This window comes from Cyprinodon tularosa, unplaced genomic scaffold (genome assembly GCF_016077235.1).
Source record: "Cyprinodon tularosa strain WSP-4 unplaced genomic scaffold, ASM1607723v1 ctg38, whole genome shotgun sequence".
NCBI lineage: Eukaryota > Metazoa > Chordata > Actinopteri > Cyprinodontiformes > Cyprinodontidae > Cyprinodon > Cyprinodon tularosa.
The window spans coordinates 182,084-194,626 of NW_024039096.1; the positions used below are offsets into that span (position 1 = coordinate 182,084).

The 12,543-nt window shown below is 39.4% G+C and overlaps 1 protein-coding gene across 1 annotated transcript in view; it reads right to left on the reverse strand.

Annotated features, from left to right (window-relative positions):
• The window catches only part of wnt3 (wingless-type MMTV integration site family, member 3), a 35,627-nt gene extending 31,492 nt beyond the window's left edge, over positions 1 to 4,135 (reverse strand). Inside the window, exon 1 of the mRNA XM_038296884.1 lies at positions 3,671 to 4,135. Within this exon, the coding sequence (XP_038152812.1) occupies positions 3,671 to 3,750 (80 nt within the window). The 5' untranslated portion in view covers positions 3,751 to 4,135. The remainder of the gene's footprint in view (positions 1 to 3,670) is intronic.
• Between the last annotated feature and the right edge of the window lie 8,408 nt (positions 4,136 to 12,543).

Genomic DNA, 12,543 nt, shown 5'->3' on the forward strand with positions numbered 1-12,543 from the left:
AATGGAGCTACATTCAGGAATTGAGTTTTTTAAAGGTTTTGATCCAATTTTATCAAAGCTGAGTCATTCCAGTTATTATCACAAAGAAAAATGTCAAATTAATTATCCTGTTATTTTTACCCTGTAGTTCTCTTTGTTTTTATTAATTTCCTACATTGTATTTTAGATTTTTCTTGTTTTATTTTAAAATATAACTTGAAAATGATCCATGTCTCATTAAAAGCAGCAGAATGAATTTTCCTGCAATTTCTCTGATTTTTGTTAAGGATTCACCAACAGCTATTAAGGCATGAAAACAAAAAAAGCAGTTATCAGATTTAACCATGCTGTCTGTGATACGAGCTTAACCTCCGCTAATATCTGATGAATATTTTTATAGAGTTAAGTCTTTGTTGAAAGTGACTGTCATCATTCTTTTTCATCTATTGCTGCTTCTTGAAGGAAAGACAAACTTACTGACAGAATGGCTTAGAATAAAGCATACAAGCTTAACAAATTGTCACAAATATGACCTCTAACAATATCCTTGTTTACTAAGAGTGCTTTTTTGTGGTTAGTTGCTCAATAAAGAATCTCTGCAGGATGTCTGAGTCAGATCAGAGGCGTTAGCTGTTGTGTGGAGTGAAACTGTCTTGAAAGGAATTTTCAGCAGCCACTAACATCATCAAGTCTCATGCAGATTTAATGTGGCAGACAGAACAAAAAGAAGATGGGAAAACGATATACTAGGCATGCCTAAAGTCGGTCTTCGAGGGGCGCTGTCCTGCAGGTTTCTGAGGTTTCCTTGCTTCAGCACAGCTGATTTCCATTGATTGCTGATTAACAGGCTTTTGCTTAATTGCAATAATCAGAATCAGCTGTCCTAAAGCAGGGAAAACTAAAACCTGCAGGACAGCAGCCCTTAAGAACTGACTTTGGACATGCATGCGCAACAGTTTCATTAATCCTTTTTCAATTAAGTACCTTCCTTTTTAAATGGAGTTTACCTTCATCTAATTTGATCACAATATCAGAGTGTTCTGTAAATTCCTTAGTATTAAACAAACAGCATCATAAAAGACAAGGAAACACATAAGAAAGGTCAGGGTAGAGGTAGTACAGTAATTCATTGAAGGGTAACAAAATCCTAAGCTTCAAACAACTTTAGTAGTCTAGATGCTGATGAAGATTCTCAGTCATCCAGGTCATAGTCATTCCGTAAAAATTCAAAAATATCCACTGGACTTTTATTGAAAAAAGCTTCCTGGAGAGGTGGTGAAACGTCTTCAAATCTTGGAAACCAAGTCCAGTGGCTATTTTTGAATTTTTACGGAATTAGTAGTCTAGATTTTAGTAGTATTAGACGTATAGCGGACAGTAAACATGGGGAAGAAGATACTCTAATCAAATAAGCCCAAACGTTGGACTTTTTGCCCTACATGCAAAACATAATGTATATAGAAAGAACATAATATAGCCTGTTATCTTAAAAACAGTCCTCGGCTGAGAATGAACAAGAGTTCGAACTAGTGAGGCTGATCTGCTCGCAGGACAACATCTCTAATTATTCAGCAAAGGCTAATATGCAGTAATTGAAATCAAAGCATATTCCAGTGTTGAAACGGCCCAGTTAAAGTAGAGACCAAATCTGTGGCAAAATTTACATTTATGGCCACTCACATCCAGTCTGACTAAACTTTGTGTATTTTGAAAAGATGAATTTGCAAAACAATTTCAATCACAAGTTGTGAAAAGATATAGATATGACACACTTCTGATTTACAGCTGTAAAAACTTTAGTTACCCTTAGTGAACTTATTTGTGGTATTCTGAAGAAAAAAAATTCCAATGTGCCAAATGTGTTTGACGGTTTTGGGAGTAAGAGGGAGAAACCTTAATCTGTTGATATGCCGAAGACTTGAAGCTGTAATTGTAGAGCAAGGTGTCTAGTACGTAAGTATTTACCCCCTTGGGGTGAATATGGATGCACAGTATACTTTTTATATTTTATTTGTAAAAAGTTATTAAAGCAATCGTTTTGCTTCCACCTTACAATTAAACTACCTTGTGTTGAGCAATCTCATGGAATCTAAATAAAATCCTTGAAAATTGCTGGGTATGTACACTTTGGCACCTTTAACTGTCAGTTCTATCCATCTAACATGATGGCACTTCCTTATTCCTCTTAAAGCAGCAGCTTCACGTGTTGCGCTTGTTTTCTTCTTGATGGGACACCTTATCTCCGTGTGCAAGTACACAACCCTGGAGATATTCATGTACCGTTTTGTTTTCAACAGCCCATCTTGTAAAACAGAAGGCACCCAGGCATGAAGCAGTCAGAACTCTTCTTTCTTCAACTCGTCCCGCCTCAGCTTGAGGATTTATGGCTAAGTCCTCACTCCCCTGCTCGCATACCCCCTTGAGGAAGAAGCTGAGAAGACGCAACTCTGGCTCTCGCTGAAACTCTGCACTCCCCTGCCTGACACGCAGCCACCTCGTTTTGTCACCTTTCAGGATCCTGCAGGGTGATGCCACCGACAGTCCTGTTTGACACATAGTCTCCTGAACACCTGAAGCTATGATCCCAACATATTCTTTCATCTTTGCAACCCCTCTCCCCCCTTTCTTCTGACCCAATACACGTCAGAACTTGGTACCCGAATCAAAAGGAGTCCTCATTGTTAGGGCTCAAACAGTACACCAGTGTCATGTAAGCTCCTTGAAGAGAACAGCTGCAGGTAATCCACATGGAGAGGATCCTGAGCTCTTTGTCACTCCTGTCTTGTGACTGTTGCTGAAGCCAGGCGTGGGCGTACGTAAAGTCCTCTCTTACATTAACGCTACAGCCCCTGTGGCCTGTGTGCCTGGCAGCTGTCTGCGCTGTAAACGAAACCAGAAGAAGATGCTCGCGGTTTGGACGCCACCACGATGGGACCACATGCTGGTCGGGCTACATGAGTGCAGTAGCTCTAACAAGTAGAGAGGGGTGGTCCAAAAGACAGAGTTCTGTCATACGTTGGTAGGTTTTGATTACACAAACGGATTTTTGGAGTTAAAAGGTAAGATTTTTTTGCTTTTTTATCAATCAATTAAAAAGAAAAAAAAGTTAAAAGTGAAAATAAAATTAGGACTCTAATAAAACACATTTATCTGTGGACAGCTTTTCCCACCGATTAAAACAATGATAAGTCGTTTTTTTGACACATATACTAGCAAACCAAAACCAAAACACAAATATTGCCTTCCCTTTACACTCAAAAATATAAAACTAATTGCTTATTGTCATAGCAATTTAAGGTCTCTCTCCAAAGCAATACTCTAATTTAAAAACAACAAACTGATGTCAAACTTACAGTGAGCTGCCGAACCCACACAGATTTATTTATTTATATTTAAAAAGCAAAATCTACTTCAGAATAATTTAAATGTTCCCAAAAGCAAAATTCATCTTTTTTATAACAACATGCTGCATTATGATAAATGGATCTGAGCACGAAGGGGAAAAAAGCATGGCAAACCTTTTCCGTTACACTAGAATTTGAGGTTAAGATTCTTTGGACTGGACCAGAGAACATTTTTCCACGCAGTCGACTGAAAATTGCACCCTCAGAAAATGATCACTTGACCAAATAGACTTACAGTGTGATGCCTTAAAACTGTGGATTTATTTATTTATTTTTATTTTACTCACCACCAGATGGGATAGCCTCCGAGCGCTCGTGAGCTGGACAACCACACACACAGCAAATATCCAATCAGATACAAATCCATGAGGTAAGCCTTGTCAAGTGTGTGTAAGCTGATCAATACACAGAACTTCCAGCTGGCAGTGAAGAAGGGTTTCCAGGATGAGGAGCTTTCAGAGTAGTTTAATTGTTGAATGAAGGTAAAATTTAAATATCTGATCAAATAAAAAAAAAGGAAAAACAAATCTTCCCCCTGTTTTTCCCCTCTCTTTCTTTGAGTCGGGCCAGGAAAGTGTGTCTGTCTCCAAGTAGTTAAGAGAATAAGTGTCTCTTACACTTATGCACACGCTCCTACCCGTCCTCTCCTTCCCTCCCTCTCTAAGATGTTCTTCCCTAAGGTAGATATCTTTTCCTCTCTCTCCCGACTTTTTTCTCCCTCAGGATGCCTCATCCACAGGCCCAATATTAAAGTGGAGGGAGGCGGGGTGGAGATATAGGTGGTGTTGGTGGGGTGGGGGGGGGGGGTGGGGGTTGTAGGATGAGGTTTGGAGATGTCAGCTGGCAAGCCAATCACAGGAGATGGCCTAAGGTTACAAAAAAAAATTATTATTCGTTCCCATCTGTCAATCACACGCCAACCCCCTGGTAATGTTGAAGGAAAAAGAACAGAGTGCAAAAACGAGAGAAGAAGGAAGATGTAGGGAGGGCCCACATGAAAAAAGGTAAAGTGGATCTGTTGCTCAACTTGTTTAATCCGTGATCAGAAAAAAAGCTCCCCCATAAAGCGGCAAGAGGCAGGTGATGAGGTCTCGAGAGGATGCCTGGCAGTACACGCTGACATACATGCTGACAAGGATTTTTTATTTTTTTGTTTCTTAGGAGCTTCTGCCCTGGCTAATTGATCCTGATACAAGCATGTACTCACACGCACATATCCCTCTCTTACGAAAGTATATAGGGAATTTTCCCAGTTGTCTTCTACCCAGCCTGACAGAGAAGAAGGCATAAAAGGGGTCCACAATAAAGCCATAAAACGGCAGAGGTGGCTGGGCCAGGCACGCAGGGGTTATGTGCTCCAGCGGCCCAAAGGCGACACGTTTTACATCAATACTATTGTCATTCTGATGGGCTGTGAGGCGAGCAGCCGTGGGACAGAGTGGGGGTGATGAGGAGAGAGATAGAGGGTGAAGGAGGAGGGTGGGACACTTGAGATGGACTTAGCCTGGAGAGAGCATGCAGGAGACAAACCCACAAGGAAACTGATCAGGATGAATGCAAACAAGATACCCAGCGAAAGATCAAAGGAAGGCAGTTGTACTGATAGTGATCTAGACGATCAAATCAGTCAGAATGAATAAATTACAACACCTGAAATCCCTTAGCTTTTTCATGTTTTGCCACATTAAATCACAAGCTAAACGAGAGCTAAACATAAGAAAAAATAGTGTTTGCAAAATTGTGACATGATGGTACATTATTTCCAAAAGAATTTTACAAATCAAAGTTTAGAATACAGCCTAGTTGTTTCTCCACTTTATTTGCACATCTAAAGACAAAAAAATTCTTTGCAAAATAGCTTTACGTCCAATCAAATTGGATGAATAATGACTGTGAAAAATGTTCATATCTTTCCTAGATTCACTTGGCCATTCAAACACATGAACATAGTTTGATCCAAACCCTTCAATTAGAACTATAGGATTTTCTAAGATTAAATCTAAATTCAATCTATATTAAAACTAGATTTTACCTTATTTGACTGATGAGTTTAAAATCACTTCCCATCTCAAAACCAAGTTCTCGTGAATGTGGATATAACACACACTATATTGCTAAAAATCTTCGCTAACCTATGTTAACTAACATAAGAGTTTAAGTGACATCCCGTTCTTAATCCATAGGGGTTCCATATGAAATTGGCCCATCCTTTGCTGCTAGAGGAGCTTAATTTCTTCCCGAAGGCTGTCCAAAAGGTTTAGGAGTGTGTTTATGATAATTTCTGACCAGTCTTCCAAAAGTGCATTTGTGAGGTCATAGACCAGGGGTGGGCAATTCCAGTTCCTGGGGGCCGGTATCCTGCATCTTTTAGATGTGCCTTTGGTTCAACACACCTGAATCGAGTAATCAGATAATTGGGAGGACTCTGCAGGAACCGACTGCATACTGAGGAGGTAACTCAGCCATTTGATTCAGGTGTGTTGGACCAATGATGGATCTAAGATTTGCAGGATTCCGGCCCCAGGAACTGGAATTGCCCACCCCTGTCATAGACTGATGTTTGACGAGGAGCTCCGACTCTCAGACTTTACTCTAATTCATACTGAAGGTTTTATACTGGACTGAGGTCAGGACTCTGTACAGGGCAGTCAAGTTCACACCAGACTCTGCCATCCATGTCTTCATGAACCTTTCATTGTTCACTGGTGCACAGTCATGTTGGAAGAGGTAGGGGCCAGATCCAAACCATTCCCACAATGTTGGGAGCATGGAATTCTCCAAAAATGTGTTGATATGCTGAAGCATTAAGAGTTTCTTTCACTGTAACTAAAGCCAGAGAATACGTCTCAACTGCCCTGAATTCAAGGGGTTTATGTACCGTAACCCACTGCATATGAAAGCTTTGCAATTCACTTGGTGATGTATGGCTTAGATGCAGCTGCTTGACCATGGAAACCTATTCCACCTGTTCTTCAGGTAATCTAAAGGCCCCCATAAGTTTTGAGAGGTTTCTGTAGTGATTGAATCTGCAGAAAGTTAGCGACCCTCAGCATCCACCGACCCTGCTTCTTCAATTTAAGCTGAAAGTCGACAAAAGGATATTTAGGAGCAAGGAAATTAAATGACTGGAGTCATTGCACAGGTGGCATCCTATCACAGTTCTTTGCTGGAATCCATTGATATCCTTATTCAATAATACTTTTGGTAATATGGTATACACTGCCAGGGGACCTAGATCAACAGGAGGGGTATGGCATGATCCACTAAGTCCAAAGACAAGTACCTTAGGCCATGCAAGGCAAGTTTATCTGTATAGCACAATTCAGTGCAATGACAATCCAAAGTGCTTTACATTATTTAAACAATAAAATAGAATAAAAAAGTAGAATAAAAGCAAGTAGAGATAAAAATATGATAAAAGCAGGTAGTAAAACAAACAAAAACAGTTTGACCATAACCTTAAACTGGAGCATAGGAACTAAATGCTGCTTCTCCATGTTTGGTTCTAGTTCTGGGTGGGCAGAGTAGGCTGGAACTAGAAGACCTGAGTGGTCTGGGAGATTGATACACTGACAACAAATATGTTATGTATTGAGGTGCTGATCGATTTATTGATTTCTAGTCTAACAGAAGCATTTCAAAGTCTATTCTCTGAGCTACAGGAAGCCAGTGGAAGGACTTCAGAACTGAGCTGTTGTGTTCTACTTTCTTAGTTCTAGTGAGAACATGGGCAGCAGCGCTTTGGATCAACTGCAGCTGTCTGATGGACTTTTTTTGGCTAACCTGTGAAGACACTATTGTATGACTGAGTTTTTCTAGATCCTGCTTGGACATTAGTCCTATAATCCTGGAAATGTTCTTCAGGCGATAAAAAGCTGACTTAGTAACTGCCTTATGTAACTGTGAAGTCCATCATGACACCAAGATTATGGGCATAATCAGTGATTTCTAGCTGTAATAGCTGAAGCTGTGAGCCAACTCTGGATCTCTCCCCCTCTGGTCGGAAAATGATGACCTCAGTAATTTTATTTGTTTGGAGAAAATTATAGTGCATACACTCTTTGATCTGTTCTAAGCATTAGCTAATACTCTGATGATTTCATAGTCCCTTGGTGACATTGCGATGTAAAGCTGAGTGTTGTCTGCATAGTTAGGGTAACTGATCTTGTTGTGGGCTATAATCTGAGCTTAGAGGAGCATAAAGATATGGAAAATGATGGGCCCCAGTATGGAGCCTTGAGGAACCCCGCATGTGATTTTTCTTTTCTCTGATTTAAAGTTTCCTACTGACACATAGAATACACAAAGAAGGACTTAAACCAGTCCAGTGTGGTACCAGAAACGCAGACCCAGTTTTCTAGACGCTCTGATAACCTTCCCCCAGTACCTTAGATGAGTATAGGGGAAAGGGCTTCCATAAAGTTGTAGCTAGTCAGGGGTAATGAGTTGTAGCTAAGGCAGACCAAGCTGACGGAGAGAGAACAAACTGACCAAGAGGAGCAAAGCAGACTGAAACCTTAGAAACTCAAGCAAAAAACTAACAGAAGTCAAATGAGTGAAAACTCCAATTGGTGAAAAAACAATAGCGATCCAAAGCATAAACTGGTAAAAAAAACAAAACGAATAACAAAAACATTCATAAACATAGGGAAATAACAAAACAAATAAAGAGCTAACCGTCATTGTAAACATCAGAGAAATTTCAAAATACATATAAAAAAAACCTGAACACCTCAGAATCATAGCAAAATCTTCCCAAAGCGTATATACCAAAAGTCTTTAGATTCTATGAAAACAATCACAAAAACAGCCCTAACAGAGCTGGTGGATGGGGCCATGAAAGAAGGACATGGAGCAAACGTAAAAACATTGATACAGGAACTTTGAAGCAAAAGAGGTCAGGAAGCCATTGGGGGTGAAGCCATAATGGACCTTGTCAGGAGGGTAATCAGGCAATCAGGTAATGTGGACCCTCTGCCAGGAGAACCCAGCAGACTGGAGCTCTTGAGACAATAACCCAGCAGACTACACCTCTTAAGACCGGCACCCACAGAAGGACTCTGAAGACTGGCACCTACAGAGCAGCTCTGAAAACTGTTTCACTGGAAGCAGGAACCCACAGAGGTAATTTAGATAAGGAACCGCTTGAACCATCAATGGACCTTTGAAGATGGAGACAGAGTGGAGCCCACCTAAACAACTTTGATTTCAGGCACAGGACCAAGAGGCGGTTCATCCTCAAATCTCCTGAAGAACTAGTTAACTGGAACAGGAGTCTTGAGGGACATTGAAAAAAATGGACAGGAGATGGAGATAATGATGACTATGACTAACTATGACTACACCAGTGGTGTAGATGGCATTGATGATGATGTAGCCAAGGTTGTGGATGGTGACAATGATGATGGTGATAAAAGCTCTAAGAGATGTTGGTGAATATTTGCCAGTTATGGGGTTCTTTGTTGGCATGGATAAAGCTCCCAGGTTCTGAGGTGGAGTGCTGGAGACTCTGCATGTGAAGCCGAGAAGTGGAAGGCTCAGATAATCTTTCCATTGACCTGATTCTCAGAACTGAAGTGAATGTCTGGTAATACCAGCACTGTATGTGGCGAGAGGATGGCAAAAAGCCAAGCAGGAGACACTGAGCAGACCCTTCAGGAAAGCGAATGAGTCATCAATCAGCCTCATAGAGGCAAGGGTGATGGTTTCAGCAATAAAGTTGGAGGCAGTGGCCAGAGGTGTCAGTCAAACTCTCAGAGGCAGGAGCAGAGGCCTTGGCAGGGCCTTTGGTAAACAGAAGTGAGGTTGGAGTAAAGCTGTATGTGGCAAGCAGAGGATGAGAGGACACATTTATAAAACTTCTATCTTTGATCGAAGTTGTGTCAGAATCCCTCTGTCAGTGTAAGGGACATAGTAAGTTTAATTGATTTAATGAATAAGAAGATACACGCTGCCACTAGGGAACTGAGCTCAGAGCATGGACAGGACTAGAAAGTGTTGCAAGGAAAACAGCAGGCATGGTAACAGAAGGTTCCAGCTGAGAACAAACGAGGAAAAAATAAAATGACACACTAAACAAAATAGCTAAATATTGTTTTCCTCCCACTTCACACTATTTTGTATCGCACAAGAATCTCAGAGATAGAAAATACTTAAAACCAGGTGTTCTCTCAGAAATATGCATTCACTTATGGTATTTAAACATTTCTTTATTAGAAAATTCACAAATAGGCAACAGGGATAAGAAATCTTAGGGTTCTTTGGAATTTCATAGCTGTTTTGCTTCACAGTACTAACACCATAAATATGAATGAAATAATGAATGAATTAATGAATGAATGAATGAATAAATAAGCGAATTGATAAATGAATGCCTTTATTTCAGACAAACAGTAAAAAAATGAATATAAGAAATACACATTTTACATCCAAATTTTAAAATTAATAACATATATAAGTTATGTATGGTCCACAGTGTCATGTATAACTTAGTGCTTATGTCTGAAACGGGGTGTAACTAAGTGAAACTAATTTAATAATGCCACTTCACCTCTCTACAGTCAATAACACCAGTAATGTTTTGGATTTCCATTTAATTTATGAGCCCATACAGCTCCAAAAGTCAATTAATTGAGCAAATGAATAAGTTTATGTAGAAATAAAAATGCACACATTCACATGTGCCTTCATACATCTTCATTCATACATATCTACTGATAGCCCACATTAAAAAAAAACGCTGCAAAAATATGTAAACATCCATTTGTAGTGAGTGAGTACGCATTGATGATAATCATCGTTCTTCCATCTAATATCTTTTAAGAAAACCAATTTGGGCCTTTTCCTAAGCAGTCTCATGCTTAGAAATCTACACTGAGTTTGTTCAATACTTTCCTCTCCATTATTTTAAAAGGACAATCTGTTCATGTTTGTTAAAATGTCTAACATTCTGAAATTTAGATAATCACTGTAAATATAACCACTGTCTCTCTCAGGAAAATATCTTTTATGCTGTTTGTTTCTACCATTACAAATAAGATAATTTAAGAAAGCAGGAATGAATGAATAATGGATTAGTGCGGTCATGTTAGCCAGCATTATGAATTATCCTGATGGGATTTTTCTGCATTGGTTTAAGTAATGTCCAGTAGGTGTTACCTCAGAGATCAGCACAATAGCTCAGTCGTAGTAAAATAAGGGAACACTACAGAATGTGTAAAGCTTTATACGGTAATTAAAAAATATTTAACTTTACCAAGAACTGAAATGCTTCTAAATAATTTCGTCTGGACTTGTTTGATATGAGGCCTCAAGTAGATCTTGTAGTCAAGACTCACACCTAAGGATTTCATTTAATTTACTCATTCAACCTCAACCCTATCTATTTTGACTTTCACATCTATATTTTCATTTATAATTTCCAAATGACAGGAACTTAGTTTTTTTGCAGGTTAAAAAAATTGTTTTGTCAAACCAGATTTTAGCTTGTTCATCTCTGGTGTGATTTCATACAGGAGTAGCAATACACTCTAAACTGTACAGAACATATTTCCGTCACCTGCAAACAAAACAAGCTTGAATACAAATTGTACATATGTAATTTACGTAGAAAATAAACAGTATCAAACCAAATACTGAATCCTGCGGGACCACAAGCAATGTTTAAGCATGATAACTGATAATCACCCATTTTAACATATTGTTGCCTGTTACTAAAATAGCTCTTCTTGGACTCCAAAACCACCTACAGTACATAATGCTAGAAATGTGCTAATTAGTTTATTGTGATCAAATTTGACAAATGTTCAGAAAACAGGCCAGTTGCAAACTTTATTTTAACTATGGAGCTTCTGGCTTCCTCTATTAATTTCAGGATGGTAGTGTTGTAGTAACCACGCCAACCGAGACTGAGACAAGACCAAGATCTTATAAGTTCTTGGTCTTGTCTTGGTTTTGACCTCTAGAGATATTGGCCTTGTTTTGATCTCTAAACAAGGCCAATATCTAAAACAATTCTGACTTACAGAAAATTGTTTGTTTTTATCAATGAAGTTTTCCGTTGAATTTGCCAATTCTGATCTTTTCTGGCAATTGCTCAGTGTCCAGCATGGTGCTGGGCTGTAAACACAACCCCCATCTGTTAATGTGTGGCCCTCATACCATCCTTATGGAGTCTGTTTCTAACAATTTTTGCAGACACATTCACATTTGTGGCCTCCTGGAGGTCATTTTGCAGGGCTCTGGCAGTGCTCCTCCTTTTCCTCCTTGCACACAAGTAGAGGTGGAGAGTCCAGTTGCTAGGTTGTTGCCCTCCTACAGCCTCCTCCACATCTCTTGGTGTACTGGCCTATCTCCTGGTAGCACCACCATCCTCTGGACACTACTCTGACAGACACAGCAAGCCTTCTAACCATCACCAATCAAACTTATGTGCCATTCTGGATGAGCTGCTCTACCTATGCCACTTTTATGGGTTGCATAGTCCGTCTCATGCTACCATGAGTGGGAAAGCCTCACCCACATTCAAAAGTGACCAAACCATCAGCCAGAAAGCATAGGTACTGAAGAGTGGTCTGTGATCCCCACATGCAGAACTACTATGTTATTGAGTGTGTCTTGCTAATTGCCAATAATTTCCACGTGTTGTCTATTCCATTTGCACAACAGCATGTGAAATTGATTGTACTGTACATCAGTGTTGCTGTTTGATTTGTTTGAACATATATATATATATATAACTTTTATTTATTTATTTTTACCAGTATAGATGTGTTCTTATGTATTCCTCTCCCAAAAGAGTATTTTTAATCATATTCTATGAAAAATAATTGTATTTCTTTAAAATATAAAGAAATGTTCAATAAAAAAAATGTTAAAAGATATTTCATATTAACCACCCATACTTCCTGGTATTTTTACAAAATGCAGAATTTTACATATAGCTCTCAATTTCACAAAACTGTTACATTTATTCTTTGGCAAAGCAACTTAGGTATCTCTGTTGTGGTGCTTTAAGAACGTCCGTCTTTCTGGTGGTAACCTTTGTGCCCTAAGCTAGGTGGACTAAGAGGGCCGCTCAGCAGGGGCTGGGAGAATGCTCTCTGTAGAGTAGATTGAATGTCCAGTGCAGGGAAAGAGGCCAGTGACCATAGTTAAGAAG